Source organism: Lissotriton vulgaris, chromosome 2_1 (assembly GCF_964263255.1).
Source record: "Lissotriton vulgaris chromosome 2_1, aLisVul1.2, whole genome shotgun sequence".
Taxonomy (NCBI): domain Eukaryota; kingdom Metazoa; phylum Chordata; class Amphibia; order Caudata; family Salamandridae; genus Lissotriton; species Lissotriton vulgaris.
In genome coordinates this window covers 274,868,901-274,895,654 of record NC_141687.1, presented here as the reverse complement: position 1 = coordinate 274,895,654, position 26,754 = coordinate 274,868,901, and the positions used below count along the sequence as shown (strand labels likewise).

Sequence of the window (26,754 nt, the reverse complement as noted above, 5' to 3'; positions counted from 1 at the left end):
ACTCACGGTCCGACAGGCAGAACGCAGATGGAGACAGGACTACTGTCCCATCTTTAAGTCCCGCTATGTCCTCCTTTTAGGGGCCTACAAAAAAAGCATTCTAGAGACCAAGAAGGCTTATTTCTCTGCCAAAATTTTAGCAGCTGAGAACCAACCTAAGGAGATCTTTTCCATCACTCACGACCTGGCTTTCTCCGACAGGACTTCACTGAAGCCTCTCCCTTCTCAAAAGCTCTGTGATTCTTTGAACTCCTACTTTGTGGAGAAAATTGCGACCATTAAAGCCAATATCCCTCCTCCGTCCCCCTTATTTGTTGATCCCCAGTCACCCCCTGTCCATGCTTCACTCACCTCTCTCCCCCCTCTCTCCGAGGAAATTTTCCTTTCCCTTCTCCCTAAAATCAAATCTGATTCCCCAGCTGACATCTGCCCTGCACACATCCTACGGCAGATCTACTCAGCGTGTACCCTACCCCCTCTTATGTTTCTTAATAACTCCTTGGCCCAGGGTGTTGTGACCCCGTCACTGAAATCCGCCACCATTGTTCCCATTTTGAAGAAACCAGGAGCCGACCCCTCTGCCTTGGCTAACTATCGCCCCATCTCCTTGCTACCCTTTTTAGGTAAGGTGCTTGAGCGACACGTCACCTCTGTGCTCAGCTCCTTTGTCGAGGAGAATGGGGTGCTGGCCCCCTGCCAGGCGGGGTTCCGGCCAAGGCACTCGACAGAGTCAGTGGTGGTGTCTGTGCTGGATACCCTCAGGGAGGGCATGGACAACGGTCAACCTCAGGCGCTGGTCCTCCTTGATTTATCCGCCGCTTTTGACACGGTGTATCACTCCATCCTACTCTCCCGTGTCAGGGCGGCGGGTATCGGAGGAACGGCCCTCATTTGGCTTTCATCTTTCCTGAGGGACCGGACCCAGGCGGTTTGTCTTGGGGAGTTTTCAGCTACCCCCTGTAAGGTCCAGTGCGGGGTGCCTCAGGGTTCTTCTCTGTCTCCCCTATTATTCAATCTGTACATCTCTCCTCTCATCTTTGCTCTTCAGCGACTGGAGGTCACGGTATATAATTATGCCGATGACCTCCAGCACATCTTTAATCTCTCCTCTTCCCCTGACTCTATATCTAACTTCCAATCTATTCTGTCTTTCATCAGGGACTGGATGAACTTCAACCACCTGAAGCTCAACCCCGATAAGACGGAACTGGTGCTTACGGGTGGTTGCTCCAGTCCCTGGAACTCGTTATTTTGGCCCCCCTCTTTCGGCTCTCCCCTCACTCCTGTTTCCTCAGTTAAGACCTTAGGTATCAAGCTCAACGATAAACTCATTATGCACTCCCAGATAGGCTCCGTGGTATCTTCTTGCTTTCTTACTCTCCGTACTATCCGCACTATCTCTCGTTTCTTTTCCTTCCCTGCACTCAAACTGATTATGTCCGCACTGGTCCTATCCCGCCTGGACTACGGGAATACCCTGTTCAACGGCATCCCACAATACAGCTTGCGTAAGCTCCACTGGTTCAGAACCAGGCGGCCCGTCTTGCATTCGGTCTCCCCAGATTCCACCATACCTCTCCTCTGTTGAAGACCCTTCACTGGCTTCCTATTCGGGAACACGCCTTATTCAAACTAGGCTGCATGGCCTTTCAGGCCAGGTCTGGTCTGGCCCCCCTTTTCATATCTTCAGCCATCAAAACTTACGTTCCCTGCAGAGACCTCCGTTCCTCAGCTCAACATCTACTAGTAGCCCCACGATTCAGGAAAAAAAAACAGGGTGGCTCTAAATTTGCTACTCTGGCCCCTGTGTTTTGGAATTCCCTTCCCTTCCACCTCAGATCCCTTACCCAGTACTCCCTTTTCCGTAAATCCCTGAAAAACCTCCTGTTTGCCCAGGCCTTTTTGCCTTAAAACCCCCCCTTTTCAGTTTATGTCCCAGTGGTTGACTCTTCCCCCTCTGGTAGTTTGCTATCTTAGCGCCAAGAAACCGCTCGGTGTATGTCACGCTTTAGAAATACTTTAAACTTAAACTTAAACTTATTAATTTTAGGGTAATTGTTTGTTGCAGTGATGACGGCTCCTTCAGCAATAAGACTGTAGTGACATCAATAAGACTGTCGCCCGGGTATACCTGTTGTAATGCTGAGGCCACACGCATCTTCCACAGCCGGACGATAGGCAGACAACATATGTGACCTTGTCCCCCGTCCCTATGTGTAAACATTCTTTGTGTGTTTCCAATGCCGATCCGTACACCGAGATGTAGTTTCAAGATCCTTACTTGGAACGCCAATGGCCTAGGATACAGAATAAAACAGAGTATAGTCCTGCAGTACTTCAAGAGACATACCCCAGATGTAGTCTCATCTCTAGGGAACCTTCTATTGTGTATTAAATAGATGGGGCTATAAGTTAGTGGTGCACAGTAGCTATATAAGCGGTTCCAGGGGAGTGGGCATCCTACTCCGCAACTCCTTCCCTTTCGCCTTAGGATGTGTCACGCACAACACTCCGGGTATTTGTGGCCCTCATGGGGTATTGAGAGGGGCGACTTTTAAATCTTCTCACATCTCATCCCACCTAGACTGCATACCTCTGCTTTTGTGGACTTGATTTCTTTAATTCTCAATCTCCCAGAGGGTAAATTATTGGTGGGAGGTGACTGTAATGCAGCAGTTGATGGAGAGATGGACGCTGGCCCGCACATAGAAGTGAGAAGGCAGGTAGATTGCTGTCGGATTTTCTGGAAGGAATAGGCTTAGTCGATATATGGTGGGCGCTTCACCCCACCACCCGTCAATATATCTTTCACTCCGGGTCATACGGATCCACCTCCCGACTGCACTATATATTTGCCCTGGTGCAGCAGCTGCTAGCATTCAGTGAAATCCATCACCTATATCCGACCCTTCCCCCATTCTAGCAACGTTCGGTCGACAGCAAAGGGAGGGAGGACACATACCCCCTCCCCTTAACACCTGGTACTTTAAAATTGCCCATATAGGATTGGTCCTTCAGGAGTCAGCTGATAATTACTTTAGGGACAACGAGGAGTCAGTAGAGTTGGCAGGGGACCTTTTGGAGGCATTTAAGATCGTAATAAGCAATCAAGGTATCTCCCTAATTGCAGTTTATGAAAAAAAAGAAAAAGCAGCAAAGTTGCTATCAATTTAACAAGAGATTTAGAAATTAGAAGCTAAGACTTCCTCTGAGATCCAAGGGGATGTTCAACATCACCTGGCGCTCAAACAGAAAGAATACAAAGCTGTGGCGGAGGAGGTAGCCAGGGTGGGATATAAGGCAGCACAATGTTGTTTGTACAAAGTGGGTAATAGAGCTAGTAAACTCCTGGCATGGTTAGACAGGAGAGAAATGTCATCGCATTGGGTGTTCGGGATAGTGAATGCTGCAGCAAAGCGAGAGAGAGACAGGCAACGGATTGCAGATAAGTTTTCGAAATATTTCCCTGAACTATGCACCTCATCTTCCGAGGTCGCTCTAAAGACGGCATTTGCCCAGACTAGCGACTGACAACAGAGACCGCCTGAAGCAAGAACTCACAGATGGTGTGATTTCTCAAGCCACCCGTGCCCTAAATGCAGGGAAGGCTATGGGCCCTAATGGCCTTCCATCGAATTTGTATAAGCTCACTGCATCGAAGGTCACCCCATTCCTCAAAAAGATGTTTCAGAAAAGTCGTGGGAGTGGGATATTAGCAGCTGATCAACGATTGGCCAAAATTGTAGTCATTCACAAGCCAGGTAAACAACCAGAGCTCTGCTCTTCTTACAGGCCAATCTTGCTGCTTAACCCGGAAGTCAAGATTTTGGCTAAATTGTTAGCCACAACACAGTCCCCGATTATCAACACATTGATACACTCAGATCAATCTGTTTTCATGCCGAATAGAAACATGGCATGGAACCTAAGGCGTCTGTCTATATGGGGATTGAGCCACACATCCACAATTCAGGAAGCCACAGTGGTAGTCTCTTTAGATGCCTGAATGGCATTCAGTACTATTGAATGGCCTTTCATATTCACTGTCTTGGAAAAACAGGGATTTGGTCCGAAATATTTACCCTGGATTTGTCTGCTCTATGAGGATCCCTTGGCACAAATAACATTGAATGGAGGGATATCAGCAGCCTTCCAGCTGTGGAGGGGCACAAGACAGGGTTGCCCCCTCTCCCTGCTGATGTTAGAGCCACTGGCTGTCTAGATAGGGGAGATTTATTTAGAGGACTCAAAAAGATGGAAGACTAAGAGGACAGGATCTCCCTCCATGTAGACGACAGCCTAATTTATGTGGCGAGCCGATACACCACACTTCATAGAATACTGCATATGTTTGAACTCTATCGTAGATTCCCTGGCTACACAATAAATTGGGACAAGCCTTTAATTTATATACTTAGTGAGACAATGTGAGGCCAGGGTAGTCATAGGTGGATTTCGATAATTAGGGCTGGTTATAACTAGGGACCCACAGGCCTTACAGGAACACAATCTGAAACCCCCTCTACAGAGACTGAGAAGTGATGCCCCACAATGGAAGGCTTTACCCCTATCCATGTTAGGGAAAAGTGGCATTGTTCAACATGATGGCGCTGCCACGTTTCCTCTACAACTTGCAAAATACCCCATTTCTGGTTCCCCTACCTATTTCAGAGCGATAGAGACTCTCTCTCAGACGCTCCTGTGGGATGGTAGGGCCTCTAGGATATAATCAGCAAAGTTGTCTCGGAGCTGGTATGATGGAGGTATATCTCTCCCTGCTCTTCAACAGTATTATTGGGCGGCCCAACTAGTAGAGATAAACCATTGGGTCTACTACCCTCATGAGGATCCAGCTTACAGAATAGATCGTTGGAACATGCAGCCAGGGTGATACCATAGAGCGGTTTATGGGGGAGGGTGCAGCACTTCTTGTCTCAGCCTGACAGCAACTACGGTGAGACTTTGGCCTTCTGCAACTCCGGCGCAAGGGTGGGGCGGCAGAATTACCCAGGTGACCCCACAGTGGAACACAGCCCAACTGTGCTTACTGGCCAAATACCAAGGTTTCAAGAAATGGGACTTAATAAGCATCTCATAAGTCAAAGGCCTGAGGGCGCAGTGAGATCCTTTGAAGATCATAGCAGGGAATACCAATTTGCTACTACAGAGTCATACCAATACCATCAAATTAGACCTGCCCTGGGGGAGTGATACTGAAGGGGATGGAGTTGCAGGAGGGAAAGAACAGAGACAACTCGGCGATGATGAGAGTCAGGAAGTGCTGGCATCCCCCAGGTTTGTGGCTATATGATCTCGATTTCGATTGGTCAAGTTCTACATTGAAATTACTACTCCTGTACAATCATGTTTAAGATGTGGAGGGATGAGTCGCCGGGGTGCCAGAGAGGGTGTGGGTTGGAAGGTACTTTTTTGCATCTACTGTGGGAATGCCCAGTTCTCCAGCCTTATTGGAATGTGGTGGCAACAAGAATGAGGCACACATTGGGGGGGCGTGGCTTGGGCGCCGATGGTGGAGGTCGCTTGAGCGCTCGGCTCCGCGATCGAGCCGCCATTAATCCTGATCCCCGGGCGATACCGGCACCTGATCCCCAGATCGTTGAGTGCTGTGGGTGCTGCACCGGGGGGCGACTTTGGGGACCTGCAGTGAGGCCCGATTGAGGTGAACGAGAGTCTACGAGGCGAGCGGCGCGGAGCTCAAGATGGCGCCCGCTCCATCTCCGTGGTTCTGAAGTAGCCTGGGGACCCAGGGCGACTCCGGCGACACTTTCTCCTTCCCTCCCTTCCCGGAGGAACGACATCAACGGCGACTACTTGAACGGCTGGTGACACCTATGAACTTTCTAAGTGGTGCTTATTGTGCCCGCCGGTCAGTCGAGCCCTGAACACGACGGACAGCCACGGAGGGAAGAGGGAGCGGCCCAACGCCTCGTCTTCCTCAAGACGACGCTGATCGCCACCATCTTGGTCCTGGGAATCAGCAGCAAGTGGGCCTACTCGACCCAATCTGGCAGAGTTCTGGGCCCGGGCCGGACTCCGGAGGACAGCGAGAGTGGCTGGGCGCAGATCGGCCTGGACACAAACTCTACAAAGGCCGGATTGATGGTCCAAAAGGCCTGCAATTGATGTCGCAGGTGACGGCATCTTGTGGGGATCGAAGACCCCGGCTACGCACTACTACCTGACAGTGACCATTCTCTCCCCCCCCCTCCGGCCCTTTTGCTTCCAGGGGCAGTGCCGCCGGCCTTCGCCCGGCCCATTGCCGCTGCGGCCTAATTGGGGAGACGGTTCGTCGAGGACAGATTGATTGACCCTCCTCTTGACTGGACGGCCTTCGGGCCCACCGCTGGAGACCGCGGCCGCCATGGTGAAACCGAAGAACACTAAGGGTGGCTCCCAGGCCGCATCAGACGTGGAAGCGCCTGATAAAGAAGATCGGTTAGACCCGAAGATGTTGGGGAGTACACACATCCAGCAACAACTCGATCGGATCCTGGCGGCGATCACGGATACGCGGTCGGCCCTTCAGCAAGACATTGCCCAGGTCGCGACGAGCCTGGGATTGCTTAGAGCGGACCACGGTAAGCTCTCGGACAGGGTCAAAGAAGTGGAGAGCTCGTGGGAATCTTGGGAGTGGCGCAAAAAACCTTGGCTGCCGCCATGAAGGACGCTCTGACCCGCATAGATGCTCTAGGGCGGAGAGCGGAGGATGCGGAAGGGCGCAATAGAAGAAATAACATTTATGTGGTGGGCCTGCCGGAGAAAATCGAAGGTGGGGACATGGTGGCCTACTTGGAGGACTGGCTTAGAACTGTGGTGGCACCTGAGGGGCTTTCCTCCTTCTACACCCTAGAGCGGGCGCACCGGGTGCCGGCTAGGCCGCCGCAACAGGGCCTACCCCCACGCCCGGTGGTGGCGCTTCTCTTACATTATCGCGACAGGGATCTACTCCTCAATGCAGCCAGACAAAATGGTCCATACCAGGTGGCAAATAGCCGGGTGAACATTTTTCCGGATTACACCTATGAGACCCAGCGGAGACGAGCCTCCTTTTTGGCGATCAAGCGAGAGCTAAGGAGCGAGGGCATCCAATATTCCTTGCTTTTTTCCGGCGAGGCTCGGTATCGTCCTGGATGGCACCACCAAATTCTTTGATACCCCGGACGACGCATGCAATTGGCTTGAACTATACAGAGCTGGCAAGGATGGCCCTGGGTCCTCCCTCTAGACTACCTCGGAGGTAGGCCTACAACGGAGGTCTAAGAGGATCTGGAATCGCCGAGGCAGACCAGGCCGGCCCTCGAAAGTGGAGACTGCAGCGGAACGGCGAGGGGTCCTGGAGATGGTTTCCAGTTTGTCAGGCTCCCAGGGTGGACCTATAACTGAAGATTCGGAGCCAGGCGGAGGTAGGGGTCACACGGACACGGAGGACTCAGAGACTGATAGTGTGAACCTCCCGGTGATAACTTCAGAGACAGCGGAGGACCTGCTTGATGGCCAAGGGTGATCCCGGGTGAGCCGGTTTCAATGGGGGGGGAGGCGATGGGGGGGGATGAGACAATGTGGGAACTGCTGGGTGACTGAACGTGGGATGAATCGGGAACAAGCCCTTCATTTAGCCCTCATAACCTAGGGCTCGATCGCACTTTGGTAGCTGTGAGGTGTGGAGACCTCCAATTGACGCCCGACACCCTTTTTGCCCTTAAGGCATACCTGCTGTGGCTACCGTCATGATAGTTTTGGGTTCTTTTGTGGGCACAGTTTGAATGGGAACTAGATGGCACTATTTGGGACCTGTTCTGGGGAGGGAGGGAGAGGGGACGTGTTGGGGGGTTGTTTTGTTATTTTGGGGGGGAAGGTACGGCGTCGGTGCGGGGCATTCACTGTATTTACCAGTACTTGAGCATTGTTGGAGGAGGCTTGAAGAGGTACCATGGGACAATGGCTGATCTTTCCATACTAAAGTGCATCACCTGGAATGTGTGCGGGTTGCATTCCATGTCCAGGCGACATAAGGTCCACGCTTACCTGGTGCGTAGAGGAGTGCAGATTGCGCTATTACAAGAGACACACTTAACAAAGACAGAGGGGCTGGCATTGCAGCGTAGGTGGAGAGGGCAGCTATACAACACCACATACTCAGCTTATGCTCGGGGCGCGCTGATCTGGGTGCGGGCCGGGGTTCCCCTGCAGGTAACTAAACACATAGTGGACCCGGAGGGGAGGTTTGTGGCCATAGCTAGTAAACTGGGGGGTAAGGACCTGAACATTTGCAGCATCTATGCACCTAACGTGGACCAACTGGCCTTCTTTGCAGCGCTGTCGGGCTCTCTGGCCCACTATCTATCGGGGCCTCTCTTGCTCGGGGGGGGACTTCAACTCGGTGGTGGACATTGATCTCGACAGATCTCATCCTCCCCTTCCGGACTCCCCAACCCACCGGATGGCTAAAGGGAGACTGGAATGGCAGACTAAATGGGGACTGATGGATATCTGGAGAGCCCAACACCCCCGCGCCCGTGACTATTCCCACTTCTCCGGCATGCACGAACTGCATGTGCGGTTGGATGGGTTTCTGGGTTCGGCAGAACTAGTTTCCACAGCCATGAGATCTGAGTATCTGGCGAGGACTATCTCCGACCATAACCCTCTATTGGCCGACTTTAGATGGCTACCAGGAACACCCAGTGTTCCGACTTGGAGGCTTCGCCCCGAGATGCTTGAAGACCTGGTGTTCCGGAGGGAACTGGAGGACAGGATCACCGCGTATTTCGCGGAGAACGAGGGAACGACTGCTACGAGAGCCACAGAATGGGATGCATTTAAGGTGGTGATTAGGGGCTATTGCATAACGAAGAAGGTGGGGATGCGACGGGTCCTACTAGAGGATCTTAGTAGGGCTGTTCGGAAACTCCGCGAGTTGGAGCTCCTCCGCCCCGGCCACCCGGAACTTCAGCAGCAGACTGCGGCGGCGAAGGAAGCAGTAACTGTTGAAGTTGAACGGCTGCGTAGTTTCGATTACAAGGCTTTTCTGACCAGGTCGCTCGCTGAGGGTGATAAATCGGGAGCGCTTCTGGCTTGGTTGGCCAACCCTACGAGGCGTACCTCTCCCACGGTAGCTATGCGGGACGCGGAGGGCGTAGAGGTCTATACCCAACCCGAAATCCTCAGTTGCTTTCTGAGCTACTATGAAAATCTATACCGAAGTAGGATGTCACCGGACACTACCCACAGTGATGATTTTCTACAGGATTTACCTATCCCCGCTCTGGAGCCTGAACAGGCGAAAGAACTGGGTAGAGACGTGGAACTAGGGGAGATCCGCAGCGCCATAAAAAAGATGACAAGGAACAAAACCCCTGGCCTGGACGGACTTCCAGTGGAGTTTTACTCCACCTTCATTGACCTCCTGGCCCCGCGGCTTTTGATAATTTACAGAGAGGCGAAGCGACTGGGACGCCTCCTGGGTTCGATGAGTGAGGCCCTGGTGGTCCCCTTGCTCAAACCCGATAGGGAGGGCAACGACCTGGCGTCGTACAGGCCGCTCTCGATGCTTCCGGTCGATTACAAGATCTTAAGTAGCATCCTCGCATCGAGATTGCTGGGCCACATGTGCTCCCTAGTGCATAAGGACCAGGCGGGCTTCATCCCTAAGCGTAACACCACGATGAACATACGCCGTTTGTTCCGCCTGCTAGAGGAGGACCATGGTGAGGCCCTCCAACCCATGATCCTATCAATCAACCTGGAGAAGGCCTTTGATAGCTTAGAGTGGGAATACCTCCGTAGGGTGCTTGGTTGTTTTGGACTAGGGGAGGGGTTCTTGCCCTGGACTACGGTGCTATATGCCTCGGCGATGGCTAGGGTGAGATCAGGCCCGCTGATTTCCCAACAGTACCAAGTGGAACGAGGCACGAGACAGGGCTGCTCACTATCCCCGCTGCTATTTGTGCTTGCAGTGGAGCTCCTAGCGCTATCGATTCGCACCGGAGCTCATTATAGAGGACTACGGACCTTGTCAGGGCGCCAGTACATTTCCCTCTATGCTGACGACCTGTTGCTTTCCCTGGAGGATGCTGGAGAGGCATTGGCCGGGGCTGACACAGTACTCACTGCTTTCGGCGAGGTGTCCGGCCTCAGGGTGAACTGGGAGAAAACTTGTTTGTTCCCGGTTCACGGGGGAGAGCCCCAACCCGACACCCCTAGAGAAACCAGGTGGGCGCCTAGCTGCCTCAAATATCTGGGGGTTTACGTGTACCACAGCCCTGCTGACATCCTGGAGGGCAACATTTCCCGATGCGTCCGGGCACTGAAGGGTAGCATGTCCTTCTGGGCCACCTTGCCCCTATCGGTGGAAGGTCGTATAGCATTGCTGAAGATGGTGGCGCTTCCTCGACTGCTAGATTATTTCCGGACGCTTCCGATCTGGATCCCACCGGCGGTCTTCCGGAATTTGAGCTCACTGCTAGTGGCATTTCTCTGGGGATCGGGCCGCCGCAGAGTTGCGCTTAGGACTCTAATGAGACCTAAGGCGGAGGGTGGGCTGGCTGTGCCCGACTTTGAAACTTACTACTTGGCCGCCCAACTGCAGACCTACACCCAGGAGATAGCGAGGGTGTTTCGAGGGCCAGAGGAGGAGCGGGGGCTGGGTATTCCCAGACATGTTCTATCCTATATCGCGCTGCAACAGAGGCTGGCCCTGAGGGACCTCACACTGGAGGGACGCACTATTAGATCGTGCTGGAATCGGGTGCAACGCAAGTTGGGAATGCACCACCCGTACGCCCCGGAAATCCCTCTCGGGATGCTCACTGCATTACCGCATGGAGGCGATTGGTCACAACTGCGGGCTTGGGAGGACGCGGGCATACAGATCATAGGTGACCTTTATGAAGATGGAGTGTTACTGCCTTTCCAGGTACTTCTGGACCGCTTCGACATCCCCCGGGGCGACTTCTTGCTCCATGTGGCGGTCACGAGGGCACTCTAAGCGCACTGGCAAAATGGTTTTGAGAAACCACAGACGTCAGCGGCGTGTCAATATGTTATGATGGCGGCGGGAACGGTCAAAGCAGTAACGTGTTTGTACTCCAGGATGGTCAACGAGCGGTTGCCTCCGTTGGACACACTCAGGACCCGATGGGAGACGGACATAGGGAAGGACATCCCGGAGACCACGTGGGCCCAGTTGATGCGCCGGGCCTGGAAGAGCACACGTAACGCTCGGTTCCAGTTGGTCCACTTTTATATATTACACCGCGCCTATCTGACCCCAAAGAAGATTCAGAAATACTTCGCCTCTTACACGGTGGCCTGCCCGAGGTGCCGGACGATAGCGGCTGACCTTATTCATATGTTGTGGTCCTGCTCCGCTCTGTCCTCGTATTGGTCGCTGATAGGGGATACCCTTAACAGGGTAACAGAGCGGTCCCTACAATTTGACGTTGCGGTGGGGATCTTGCACTGGTTTCCTCATACTCCCAAAAACAAAGTCACCAGCAAATTTATTGATATGGGGTTACTCCTGGCGAAACGGGAAATAACTCGACACTGGAAGGCACGAGTTGTTCCAACGGGCACAAAATGGCGCAATGAATTTCTTAAGTGGGCTGAGGGAGAGAGCACTCTGCGTTACCAGCTAGCGAGGCAACAGCAGAATGAGAAGGCGCTGGAATCAGCACAGGCGTGGGAGACTTTGGTGGAGGCCCTGCGCGATCACAGCACACCCAGCGACACTGACAGTGAGGCCGATGAGCAGCCTGCGTCCCCGTAGTGCAACACAGGCACGGTATTCCCATCAGGATGCGTAATGCTTTCTACCACATGCTCTTTGCACATTGACCAGGTCACCGATGGCGGGGGTGGGAGGAGGGCGGGGATAGAGGACGAAGGGAGCATCATTAGCTTCCTATAGTGCTGGTGGATTATGGTACTTTCTGATTGGACATTAGACCTCTGGGAATGTTTTATTAGTTGTAAGGGGGAGGGAGGGGGTGTTCTTTGTTTGGAAAAGCAGAAGTAAAACCTTAATTTATGCCGGGTCAAATTTAGAAGGCCGATGGCCCCGAATCATCGTTTCAACATTACTTGCCGCCGGACCCCCGGGTTGTGGGCTGAATGGCCGTGTAACACTGTTATTACATCGTCGGTGATATCTTCACCGCTTGCCTTATCACTGACCAATGTGTAACTATCACTAATTCCTGCAATAAAAATATATTTACAAAAAAAAAAAAACAAGAATGAGGCACACATGTGGGGGTGACATGGAGATTTCGCCAAAGTGGTGCTTGTTAAACACAAGGGATCTCTCATCAACTGATAAAATATGGGTCACCCTTGGATTTACTGTAGCCAAACAAAATATATATATATATTTTTATTATTTTATTTAAGATTTTTCAACCACAGAAAAAAACAAAAAGGTGCAGCCGATCATTGTAAACTCATCCTGTATCGCATACTTTTCATCAGTTGTTAAAAAGAATCAGTACATTGGCATAATTAAAAAACCCTGAAATCAGAGAGTCAAAACAGTTCATCAATAGCAGTTTGTCCATCCACAGCCTGTCAATCGTCTTCAGCTCGGTTTAACATATAAGCAGAGAATGGACCCCATACATCATGTGGCCTTGAAGCTGTTGGTAATTCTTCTGCATAACCAGTGAGCTGGTCATGACAATACGCAATATCATGTAACCACTGTTGCAGCTTAGGTGCCGATCTATCACCCCAATGAAGGGCAACCCTACGTTTGGCCAATTGCAACAGCATTGCCACCAATTTGCGAGCAGTCGAACGAATTTTGGAGATGGTACCCAACAAACATAACTTCACATCCCACATAATTGTGTCACCCACCATTTCAGTTATCGCTGTAATTACATCTCCCCAGAAAGCAGCCACCTTCGGACATTCCCATTCTAAGTGTAAGAAATCGGCGTTATCAGCACCACACCTTTTAAAAGAATTTGTTCCTTCAGGCCACATTTATAAAGTTGTGCTGGCATATAATACATCTGATGAATGAATTTGTAATGAATGAGTTTAATATTCCCATTAACCGTAAAACAACCAGTCATCCTACAGCATTCTTCCCATTCATCATCCATGAGCGGCTGTGGGAGATAGGCATTCCATTTTTCTTTAGAACTGGTCACCCCTACACCCTCATCCAGCTGTGAAGCAGAGTTGAGCCTCGATACTAGCTTAGTTTTAGTTTGTGTAGTGTAAATGAGCTGCAGCGCCCCCAGGACTGTGGGTTTCTCGGGGAAGCATGGAAATAAACCCCTCATGGCACATCCCAGCCTCGCATAAATGAATGTGTACATAGCCTCATTCGTCCCTTCCTTCATGAAATTCTGCAATGTAAGAAATTTCCCACCAGGGAACGCATCTCCCATGTTACACAACCCAGCATCATTCAAGATTTTAAGGGCCCCAGTTTCCCCCGTTACGGAGAGTGCAGCATAATGGAGAGGCATCGCCGGAGCATACAAGGGAAGCCGCTGAGCACGCTTACCCAGCGTATGCCACGCTCGCGCTGTGCATTGTACCATGTCAATCTCATCGCGTTCAAACACTGAGTACTGATTCACAATCATTGCCCTCCAGGGCAGGGGGTGAACAGCACCGGCCTCCACCGCAACATGCGGAGTGAACGGCGGCGATTTGAGCCAATAATAAGCAAACTGTGCCGGCGCCTCGAGATAATAGAGGTGCATGTCGGGTACCATAAACCCGTCCAGCGAATAAGGCTTTGTTAATGTCTCCCAGCTGACTCGGGGCTTCTTGCCCCCCCAAGCAAGAGTAATCAATAGGGAACGCAATGTAGTGAAAAAATTCTGCTTGAGGATAATGGGTACATTTACAAACAGATAAAAAAATGTGGGCAGCACAACCATTTTGATTAACGCAACTCTATCTGCAAACGTCAGAGGTAAACGGATCCACTGGCCCACCTGCTCTTCCAGCTTGGATATTGCTGTACCATAATTTTCCCTAATGACTTCCTGAGGGTACCTATGAATCCACAATCCAAGATACTTAATAGGAACAGCCACCCATTCTAAAGGATAATTCAGCACAAACTGCACCGTGCAGCCTGTTAGAGAGAATACTATGGACTTGTTCCAATTGATGGCTAGCCCAGAATACCATTCAAAAACGTATGTACTCACGAATCACCTTCTCTAAATGTTGTGCCGTGTCCCTGACATACAAGACCATGACATCGGCATAAAAAGACAGTGCCAAAGCCCGTTGGTAAAACCTGAGTGCCATCCCTTATTGCCTTTGCCTCAGCACACATGCACGCGGTTTAAGCCCAACCGCAAATAGCAGGGGCGACAGTGGACACCCCTGCCAGGTGCCCCGCTTAATCGGAAACACCTCCGACGTGTGCCCATTTATATGTATCCGAGCTACTGGATCCGTGTAAAGCAAACGTATCCAATTGGTGAAGAAAAATGGCACACCCATTCGATGCATCACCGTAAACATATAAGTCCAGGCAATAGAATCAAACGCCTTCGCGGCGTCTAGGAGAACCGCAGCCAGTTTTGGATTCAAAAGATGCATGACCGCAAACAGCGCACGTAAATTGTGAGCCGTGGACCTAGAGGGAATAAAGCCAGAATGATCCGGAAGGACCATAACTGGCAACAACAGGCGCAGCCGGGTAGCTAAGACTTTCGCCAGAATCTTTACATCCGTGTTCATGAGTGATAATGGCCTGTACGACTCACACCGATCTGGCGGCTTACCCAGTTTTAACAGAGTAACAATCAATGCCTCCCTGAGCGAGTCAGGCAGCCTCTGCAAGTCAAAAGCTTCTTCATTCATGGCTGTTAAACGGGGCAACAACAGCTCCATGTATTCCTTATAGAACTACGGCGGGAGTCCATCAGTGCCAGCTGCTTTCCCGTTAGGCAGAGAAGAGCTGGCATCTTTAATCTCCACAGCGGTCAGCAGGTGCATCAGGAAATCCTGTTGAACCCTTAGACAACCAGACCAGAGCTACGTCATCCAAATATTGTGCTATTTCCTCTTCGCTAGCCGTGTGCTGGGTCTCGTACATATCTTTGTAATACTTCACAAATTGACCGAGAATACCTGCCGTATCAGAGTAGGAAGTGTCCCCCTCCGAAATCGCCTGCACCGTACAATGCCTTGCCCATGGCTCTACAATTCTAGTGGCTAATGCACGCCCCGGTCTGCCCACCTTGCCATAATATCTAGCTTTACAACGCCGCAACAAATGTCTTACTTCTTGGTCCGCCAACTCATTGTATTCTAACACCTTTTCACGTATTGTAACCAGAGTGGCATTCTCTGGTGCCTCTTCATATTGCCATTCCAATGCCATCAGATATTTCTCTACCCTTTTCATGGAATCCCGAAGAGATGTGAGTACACCAGCACGCAGGCCTATACACGCCCCACGGATAGTCGCCTTAAATGCCTCCCATAGACTGCCCATACTTTGCACTGATCATAGAGTCTCATTAAAATAGTGTTCTATAGCCTCCCGTATTCCTTCCTTAAATACTGGGTCTAACTGTGCTGACGACTGCAAATCTCCATTGAAACGGGGCTGGAGCGTAGGCAGGCATCTGCATGATGAGCAACACATGCACGTGGTCTGATAAGGTGTGGGGCAGATGCGCCACCCGAGTGACCCATGAGTTTATGTCATGCGTTGCGAGCCAGTAATCCAGGCAGAACCACATGTTCTAAGTGTCTCTAGGATCTCTAGGATCCCACTACTCAATTAAAAGTGGACTGGATCCTCACATATATTTTATACTTTTTGTCTTTAGTGATCATTTAATAAAATTACTTCAGATACACTACTGACAATTTTAAATACCCTCATCACTCACTATATGTTCATTTCCATTCAACACGCCCTAAACTCACCAACCCGCTCCGCAGTAATCCTGGCGTTGCAGCACACCAAAGAGACATTCGGTCTCTTTGGTGGGGCCCGATGATGAAGCATGTCATCACTAGGTGGTGAGTGAGGGCCTTCTTAAACATCCCAGTGTGGTTGTTACTGTGCTCCCCAGAACGGCTTATCCTCCTCCCAGACACTCTTCTTTTGTTTATTGATATTTGACCGGGGAACAAGAGTGTCATATACTCTCCCTACCTCTCTCCTTGATATTCGGGCTATTAATGTCCCCAGCAATGTAGTACAGCTCACTGTCAGCTACGCTACCTGCAGCGATAATTGCCATGAGCCGACGCTCACCCGCTGCGTCGGCTCCAACAGTCCGCCAAGGCGCTCAGCTCTGACCGCTATCCCACCTGCGGCCTCTGAGCTCTGAGCACCCGCTCCCGACAGCAAGGCCGAAACAAGCCCGCACACCGTGGTAACAATCTCACCCAGCGGGCAGCCTTACTTTCCTTGCCGTTCCGCTGCACTGATGCCTCCCTCAAACTCACCGCCAAGTACAGCCGCAACAAGAGCCCAGCAGCACGTCTTCACCAGCTGCCTCACGTCTCAAGGAGCCCGGGCCTCCATTTCATGCAGACAGCGGGAGGAACAACCATCAGGCACCAGTGTCGCCAATTATCCACAAATTTTCGCCATCAGGATATCAAACCACAGCCCACAGGTAAGGGGATCACAGCCACAGCGAAATTTTGGTAAATGTCACGCAGAAAGGCAAGATAGTTGTTGAAGGATTATGGCCCGACCAGCAGAGCTGCACTAATGTGCGGCCATCTTGCTTCAGGCACTCTCTAGCCAAACGAAATATAGCAGGAATGTGGAGAGCAGCCTCTGCCCCGACCATGCGGGACTGAGAATTTGGCATGGATTGGTGTGTGCAAACAGTGAAGGTGATATGTGAAGGGAGAGAGCGTCCTCATAAATAGATAAGGGTGTGGGGTCGATGGAATGAGAAGAAATTGATATTGTGTACACCTGTTGGGAGATTGGCTCCAAATGCTGTGCAACAACAGAAGTGAAGGGGATAGCTCAGCCGAGAAGGATAGCGAGTGGGCGGGGACCTGGCGCGTAGGACATTAAACAACGCATCTAAAGGTTCTTCGACATTGTTGTATTGTAATGCTGCATATACTGGTGGTTGCTGTCATTGCTGTAATCTGTCTTTTCATTGCAATAAAAAGAGCTGTAAAAAAAATAATAAAACAATGAGAAAGAGACTGGCATGAGGAAACTTTGCTGCTCAGTCTTTAAACGGTCCTAGAAGTAGCAACATTCCTTCAATGAAGAAGAGAGCTTCTTTCCTGCGGCATTTTTAACCTCTTACAGGAATATAATCTTATTGTGATATCACTGGCCAATGAAAGCTATTTTACAAAGGCAAAAGTACAATGAAATGTAGTTTCCCAAAAGCACTTATGCAATACACTGCTGTACTCTACAACATCCTATTCCACTCTATACCACTCTGCTTTCCTCCTAAGACAATAGGAGGTGGTGTTCTACCTAGCTTCAATCAAATTTGCTGAGACATTTCATCAGTAGATCATTGAGCAGAGCACCGGACCATGCATCAATGAGGCAGGGAAAAATTGGAATTGATGCCAGTATGTCAATTGATGGCAAGAGTGCTCTAAATTAGCCCCTCAACTGTAATACACTGCACAACATTCCACTCTATGACATGCCACTCCATTGTACACCACTCCACAACACTGTACTCAGTGTATGACACTAGTTTCAATGAGACTAAAATCCACTGTAAGACACTTGACTCTAGTCTACAACACACAACTCAACTGTACCCTACTCCAATCTATGCCACTGTATGATAGTCTACTCCACTCTACGAGACTCGGCAGTCCTCCACTGTACGACACTCTACCCCACTGTATGACACTTTAGTGTACTTTACAAAACTCTACTCCAGCGTACAACACTTTACAACACTTTACTCCACTCTATGCCACTCAACAACACTCCTCTCCACTGTATGCCACTCTCCTCCAGTCTACCCCAATCTACTGTACAACACCCCCACTGAATGGCACTACACTGTACAACAATCTCCTACACTGTACTCAATGCCAATACACTCTACAAGACTCTACTCACTCTATGGCACTGTACGACACTACACTTGACAACACTCCACTCAACGACATTCCACTTGACACTGCACTGTGCAACACTGCATTGTATGACACTTCACTGTACAACACTGTACTCCTCTGTAAATACAACTAGATATCACTGCAGTACTGTATTATAAACATACCATTTTGCATAAAGCCACCATAAGGCACATGTTTAACATACCTTACACTTACCTTTTATCTCTATATTAATTACAATGTCGTATTTATTATACCTTTAAAAATTATGACTAATACTGGTATAAACTCTTTAATTTTTTAAGTATTTGGTTATTCTGAAAAGAACTCTTTCATATATATATATATATATATATATATATATATATATATATATATATATATATATATATATATATATATATATATATATATATATATATATATATATATATCATTTTATTTAGTTCTGAATTTTTATTTTCCCCAATGGTCAACATGACAAACCAACCAAAATTTGTTAAGACAAAGTAGCAGGACAGAAAGGGTAAAAAACAAAACAAACTAGGGGTGTTAGTAAGACAGCAGTGAGCTATAACCAGCTCGCGATGGAAATTCATGACTGTCTCGCCAGCAACAATCACTGTATGGCACAGCAAAGAGTATGTTGCAGTGCTACCATATGGCTCAACAATTTCTCTATCCTATTGCAACAGATGGACTGGCACTGCGGTACTAGGAGCAGGTACTGATGGCGGGACAGATGGACTGAGTGCTGGTGGAGGTCCTGCCAACGCTGAAGTGGTTGAAGTTGCTGTAGTGTCAGAAAAAGTGGCTGCAGGCAATGTTGCAGCTGCAATCTCTTGCAACTCCTTCTCCCATCAACTTTCAGCCTGTGCCAACCTGGTAGAATGGATTGCGTCTAGGTGCATGCACATTGCTGTCGTCCCAAAAGAGTACCGCTGTCGGGTATCATGAGACATAACCTTCTGGCAAAGGTTGCAGCTCATCAGTTTACCAGTTTTGTGTTTCATTGTTTTCTCAAGCTGGCAAGGAAAAAACTGCAACACAACAAACTCTTTCAGCTTTTTTCAGCATTCCACCTACAGTTCTACTGTAGCATCAGGCCTCCCAAAAATATTTTTTTTTTGGGAAAATCACGGGGGTACGTGCACCGTACGCACGAGTACGGTGCGCGTACACCCGCGATTTTCCGATACCCCCTGAGCAGGCATAGGGGGTCAGGGTACTTCTACCCTGCCCCCTTTGCGTGTTGTGCACCTTTGTTTCACTGCTTTCTTGTGCCTTGATTCTACTGAGGCACAAGATGGCTGCCAACACTTCCTGGTTTGGAGTGTTGACAGACAGTGGCAGCCAATCAGCATGCCTTTCACAGGAAAGCAGCATGCTCATTGGCTGTCAACACTTCTAACCAGGAAGTGTTGGCATTCATCTTGTGCTAGGTAGACCGAGGCACAAAAGAAGCAGAAAAACAAACGTGTAAAATGCAAAAAGGGGGCAGGGTAGAAACACCCTGACCCCCTAGGGCTCATCAGCTGGTCCCACATGGATATTAACATATTTAAACGTTATCCGCTAATAGAATTAGCATTTAAAAAACCTTGCAAATTCACTTAAAAAACCATAGTTTTCAGGTCATATACAGTTAGGAATTAGCATTTAAAAAACCTTGCAAATTCACTGAAAAAACCATAGGTTTCAGGTCATATATAGTTAGGTATTAGCATTTAAAAAAACTTGCAAATTCACTGAAAAAACCATAGGTTTCAGGTCATATATAGTTATGAATTAGCATTTAAAATACTATTGAAATTGCTCCTATATAGTTAGTTGTACTAACTATATTTCGCGCACCCGCAATCCACTGCTGATGATGTCACACATTACATCATTCATGACATGGTCAGTGACATCACTGATGACATCTCAAATGACACCACACGCCTTCACTCACGAATGACATGCAGCTCTCTACAAATTCACCTTACATTACAAACCAATAATGTAAGATGCTTCAGAAAAATAAAAATATAAATATCTGGAAAATAATGTCTCAAAAGAATAAGAATGTGTTTATCTGGGAATTAATAGGTCCCTATTTACACTTATCCATAAAGAGTAATTCCTTTTATTTTACTAGAACTCTCACTCACACAACTTTGTGTTGCTTGCCTTATCCTCGAGTTCTCTTCCGGTTGACTACTACTAAAATGGGACTGGCTCAACTTTCGACCTCTGCTAAGTGAAAGGGGAGCTCTGTAGTTTCTATTTTTCCGAGATTCAATTTTCTAAAAAAACATAGCCCTCAGGTCCTGCGTTATTTATTAAATGTATTTGAGGAGCCCTTGACTGTATTAAAATCAAATTCAGATGTGATTCGAATGTATTATTTCTCCTAATATACTCCAACCACACACTGGGGGTGAGAAGGTAGAAGTAGGTTGAGGTTACAACTTGAATTGTAGTTAGAACGACACAAGGGTATAACTAGTGTAGTGTACGAGACACATCACATTGAAAAACAGTCAACATATATGGTTTAAAACTGGCTTAACATGCACTGGGCAACAGGAAGGTAGGATCATACTTAATGATCTGTAATTGGGTCCGAGGTATGACTAACATTTTTAAAGAAAGACCATTGTAGTGTTTAAATCCATGAATGTCTGTAGTACAGTTTTGCACACAATAAAAAAGCAGCATCTGAAATGTTGGTACAAAAGACAGACTCATACAGAGATGTCCGCATGCTTCTCTGTGATGTCATGTTACAGTTCTCAACAGTGTTGATAAATCTTTGACTGGGTTGCAGTTATATGGAATGGGACTAAGTGTTCAGTCATATCTTGGGAGGGGTATTGACAGGTCATTAAGCTATTATCAGAAATGTAGCACTTTCTTCATTTAATATTAATATGTTGGTTGCAGATTCGGCCCCCCCCCCGGTCCCACCGCCATGGGCAGCCTGGGAGAAGGACCTGGGTGCGCATAGGGGCCTTGACGCGGTGTGTCCTGTAACGCTCGTATCAAGCTGATTCACTTCAATTTTCTTCATCGCACCTATCTTACCCCACGAACGGTGAGCCGATACTCGACACATAGAAGGGACAACTTCCCCAGGTGTGACACGGGGGTGGGATTTTTAGATATGGCCAGGGAATGTTCACTGGTCGGGAGCTTCTGGGCGGGTGTGGTGGGTCGTATAGCGGCCACTACCGGTCTACGCATTGACCTGTCCCCTTTACACTGTCTGTTGGGCCTGGTACCCACACCCTGGAAACGGAAGCTTCCCTACAAGCTGCTGCAGTTGATGCTAGTCTTGGCTAGGCGTAGGGTTGCAATTACGTGGATGGGACAGAGGGCCCCTGACGTTGACATTTGGCTTAAGGATGTGAGGGAGAGGGTACTAGCGGACGAAACACATATGCAAAGCTCGAGAAGGGACGACAAATTGCAGGAAGATCTGTTGGTCTGGCGTACCATGTGTATGGCGGGGTTTGGTACGGAGTCTCAATCAGATTCGGAGGGGACTAGTGGCGAGCTGTTCTCTGCACCTGACTCAGACCTGGGGGGGAGGGGGATGCAGATCTCTGAGTGCTTGCATGTAGGGTCGGAGCCATGGGACCTGGCCTGAATTCCTCACGTGTTTGATAAATGCGCAGATGGAGACGCTGCTCTGTCACATGGACCTCCTTTCTTACAGATGTTGTCTTGTACCGTGGAGTGACTTACTGAGTCCACCGACCTGTGTACCTTTGTCTACTAGTGATGCTTATGTGGGGGGAGGGGGGCTTTGTGTTTCGTATTTTCTGAAAATATGAAAAATAAAGGTTTTAAAAAAATAATAATAATATGTTGGTTGCAGCAAAAGATTTAATGCAGGATGGGATAGACAGAACTCCATTCAGCAGTATTTTCCTGAAATGATTTGCTCGAAAGAAATTACTAAGGAAGATTTATCATAACCAGTTCAGCACACGTGAGACTACTGACAGAAATGGCTATGTTGGAAAAGATCAGCACTGCATAAAAGAAGCCAGAAAAATGTTTTTTTTCACTACTAATAACACAACAACTAATACAGTGTGTATTGCACAATTTCTCTCCCTTATTTTGCACTAAATCAAAAGTCCAGATTTCTTGGCATGAGCTGTTTTTCTTTTAACTGTTTTCACAACAGAAATGACCTAATACCTGGTACACTACCCCACACAACTTTAAAAGGAAAAGTTTGTTAAAGTTATAGCAATGACTCTGAAAGTACTGCACTAAAGTCTAAAGTGTCACACCTTCATGAAACAAAATATCCAAACCGAATTTTCTTTTCTAAAAGTTCAACAACTTTTAACCACCCTTAATAAAGGCTCCCGAAGGAGCTCTATAATTATGCATTTAGACAAACTTTAAATAGCTATCCCTTGAACACTCACTAGTCGACCCTTGATCTACAGCGTGTTGCACAGAATAGGTACTACAGCAGGAAAAGGCATGCTTCAATTGACAACAAATACAATCAAACACTGTACGTCTACAATTCTACCTGCAGTTTGTTTTTACATGATGCCTCTGTAAATTGACTACAAATGCAAACAGAACCCTTCCCCCATGGTGCAATCAGTAAGGGAAATGAACAAATTATTCAGGATTTAGCACCATTGACAGTAAAACTTCCAAAGCGGTATCAGGATAGGTAACTGGATCGCGCTGTGGGAGGCTACTTTGACATTTTTCTCTTATCAAGGAAATGACTTCGCATCATAAAAACAAATATGCAACAATTGCTAAAGGTTCTTAATATGCCATCCAATTGCCCATAAAGTAAAATAAACCACATTTCTTATGCGCAACAGCAATGCCACATCAACACTGCTTGGCAGCTTATACCTTATCAGCAGTGTTCTATACGATAGATCATGCAATACTACTGAATGTTTTACATTACAGTATCGGCTTTCGCAAGGACATTCTCAACCAATTTGCATTTTTTCACACCATATAGGATCAACTAGCTAAAACTGGCAAATATACATCAGAAATAAAAGAAATATCTGAAGAGTACCACAAGGTTCCATACTATCCCCAACCTACAGTATTGAACCAGTAGGTAGGCATCTCCTTGATACATGTGTCAAAATACTTCAACATCCAGATCACACCCCATTATAGTTGAAGAATACGAGTATAGTAGAACAGAAACTCTCAAATATTACATCTACAGGAAACATAATTCATATTAATATCATCAAAATCTAAAAGCAAACCATCTGGAAGGTTATACGTCTACCGAGGGTTGGTCTGTGGACTCATAATCAATTCCAAACTATCTCTTGAGAAACACATCAGCAAAACATCTGAATCACCAAATGATTATATTATGTGCTGAAGAAGCTAAACAACATTTTCTTTTCAAACTAGCTAAATTCGGTAACACAATTCGAACAGGAATTCCAGTCAGCCACCTCACGCCCATCAAAGCAGAATTCCATTCAACAGGAAGATTAATCAAAGACAAATAATTTGATCACATTATGCCAAATATACGCAACATCGGATGGCTTCCACTAGTGGCCCAATAAAACTCACAATGGACTGCATAACTCACAAAACCATAGAACATGCGAGGCTCATCTACCTGACTAATTTCTTTACATTCTCTGGTGGATTTGAAGACTGCGAGACTTCAAAGCAAAAAAAAACTATTAGTAATGCCGTTCAAATTCAAAACAAAGCAAGTGGAAGATGGATTCTTTACCAGAGCAGCAAGAAGTCTTTGGAGCTCTCTACCATAGAACCAGAGACAGCAACTGGTCTACTCTTCTTCAGCTGGGTGTAAACAGCTTTCTTATTAAAATAAATCCACTTAGAATAGGATCTATCTAGAATTGCACATTTGTACCTACGCTGTATCGACACGTCCAGCTTGTTTTCTTGCTGCTCTTAACAAACACTCCACACCCAGACATTTTTGCTTGAACGTAACATACCCATTACAATAATGTCCCCTAACCTAAGCACTACAATATCGCTAAGGTTATATGTTTATTTCATATAGTCATTGTACGGTGTGTTAAAATTGTGCAGTGCACCAATCACACATGCTGCAGTCCCGCTACATAAAAAATATCAAATAAATAAAATACATACCTGAGAAAGCCACTCTTCATCTTCTTGACCACTGTGATCTGAGGATAAACTGTCATAAGATTCGTGTCTTGTCATCGGCCCAGGACTTCCAGGTGGCACCACTGTACAGAAATAAAGGCATTACCTAGGTAAGATTCCCAGCAAAAGATGTATCATAGGTTAGCTTCTGAAATAACATAGCTCCATTTGAGATATCTTGGACTTTGCCAGACAGTCTACTTCTGTTGTGGAGGTCTATGCTCTTTCCATCAAACATTGGATCTGGATACACTAGAGAGCTATACAAATGTACCTTCACATAGTAGGATGGTTTTGACACGAGTTTTGGGTAAAACAGAATATGCAGATATTCAAAAACAATTGTATTCCTACATGATATTCACATAAACATTTTCGAAATGAGTGAAAATTTTTAATATGATGACGTCTAAATACATATACCAAAAAAACACCCACCCCTCGGCCTAAGTCACCAACTGAAGCTCCAATTTCCAATAATCCAGTTTCCTCCTCTGTCTTTCCGTTGATGAGGATCTTTAATCAGTAGAAAAGATACAACCTTTCATAACTTCAGGGAGAATGATTTAAGCAAAGCTCCTACATGCCGGTACGGCCCACAATTTGGCTCTGCAATGACTCCTTAACACCCCGGAAGTGATGGAGCGGAGCTACATGTAAGTGTCACCCCTGTTTATTGACATCAGTTTCTTGTGTCTTTCTCCTTCAGCATCCTTAGATGCAGAGCTTAGAACAAATTATCAGAGATCGTGAGCTGATGCTTAACCTGAGCCCTTATTTGATGATAAAGAGTCCACTCACTCCACAAAGCAAGGAAGTGGCCTCCCGGGCAGAACAAGGACTTCATTAAGAATTTTCAGATAGCCTCACCATCTCGTCCATCTAACATGCCCACAGCACCCTCTTGGATGACTTTAACCTCTCAGACAACACCACCTCAAAAAACAAAAAAACAAACTCAATGATACATTTAACATGGTACAGAATGTCACAACCAATACACTCCAAAATCCACATCCTCAATATCACCAATAGCCCAATGCAACCCACCAATACCCCTAGACTGGACCAACCACTTTGCCATCACACTCTCCATGGTTAGCTGTCTACCAACAAACCAAGGTCAACACAAATGAAAAGACTAAACCTTGACACTCTTCAAATACTTCTCCCAGAGGGCTGCATAGACACTTGTGGGACACCCCCGCGCCGCACGGCCACCAGCTGCTGCGTGTGTTTCCATCTGCCTGCCTTCTGCCTCGCCGCCGGCCTCGCTGACGCCGTGGTCGCTCCCCTCTGGTTTTCCAGTTGTTTTGCCCGTAATTTGTGCTTGTTTGTTTCTGCCGCCTGTTCGTGTATTTAGCTGTTTTTCTTTGTTTTGCCCGTAATTTGTGCCTGTTAATTTCATTGTATCCTCTGTGCCGTGTCCAGTTTCCTTCCTGATTGACCGCCTACATCGCCGCCCTCCGCTCTCGCTTCCCGCCACCGCCATTGGCCCCGCCCCTTTTCTCTTCTGTTCCCACCCCGCTCCCGCCTCCCAGCTGCTCCGCCCACCCCGCACTTCGCCTTAAATGGCGACCGTGCGAACGCGCAGCGGTCACGCGCAGCGGGCGCGCCGATTGTGCGCCGAAGGCGCGCCAAAGGTAAGCCCGTCTGCGCCCGTCCGCGACCGGATCGCGACCAGCGCCATGACCCCTGGCCCCCGAAGACCCCGGCCGACCCGCCTGACGTACTCCGACGCCACCCTCATCGCACTCAACACCGGCCGACTCCCAGAATGCCATCAAGCCACTCCTCGGCGCACCCACGGACCCTTCAGCTGCCACGCCTGCAAGTTCACCTGCATCCGGACCTGCCTCGCACCAGCACCCACCAAGTCGAACACCAGCAGCACCCACCTTAAGTGCATCCTGCTCAACACCCGCTCCGTCCACAGACACGCCATCGAACTCTGGAACCTTCTAGACGCCACAGCCCCTGACGTCGCCTTCCTCACGGAGACCTGGATGAACGACTCTTCAGCTCCCGACATCGCCATCGCTATCCCAGAGGGCTGCAAGATCGTCCGGAGGGACCGCAACGCCAACCAGATGGGAGGAGGCATCGCCATCATCCACAGGAACACCATCCGTCTCACGACCAGCACCGACAACACCCTGAACACCGCCGAACACCTGCATTTCCAGATCCACACCAGCCCGAACACCACCCTCAGAGGCACCCTGATCTACCGACCCCCGGGACCACGCACACAATTCAGCGAGGACATCGCCGACTTCGTCAGCCCGCATGCCCTCCCCTCCGCTGACTACATCCTCCTAGGCGACCTCAACTTCCATCTGGAGAACAACAACGACCGCAACACCAGCACTCTGCTCGACAACCTCGCCAATCTTGGACTCAAGCAACTGGTGTCCACCCCCACCCACCTCGCCGGACACACACTGGACGCAGTCTTCTCCTCCAGCCCAGACATCGACTTCAGCCACGCCACAGAGCTTCAAT

The 26,754-nt window shown here is 48.4% G+C and overlaps 1 protein-coding gene across 2 annotated transcripts in view; it reads right to left on the bottom strand.

The window, feature by feature from the left end:
- BCAS3 (BCAS3 microtubule associated cell migration factor) overlaps positions 1 to 26,754 on the bottom strand; it is a 3,998,327-nt gene that overhangs the window by 1,297,502 nt on the left and 2,674,071 nt on the right. For both annotated transcript variants that reach the window (XM_086954924.1, XM_086954923.1), the window contains exon 20: positions 24,232 to 24,332. In XM_086954924.1, the coding sequence (XP_086811050.1) occupies positions 24,232 to 24,332 (101 nt within the window). The remainder of the gene's footprint in view (positions 1 to 24,231; positions 24,333 to 26,754) is intronic.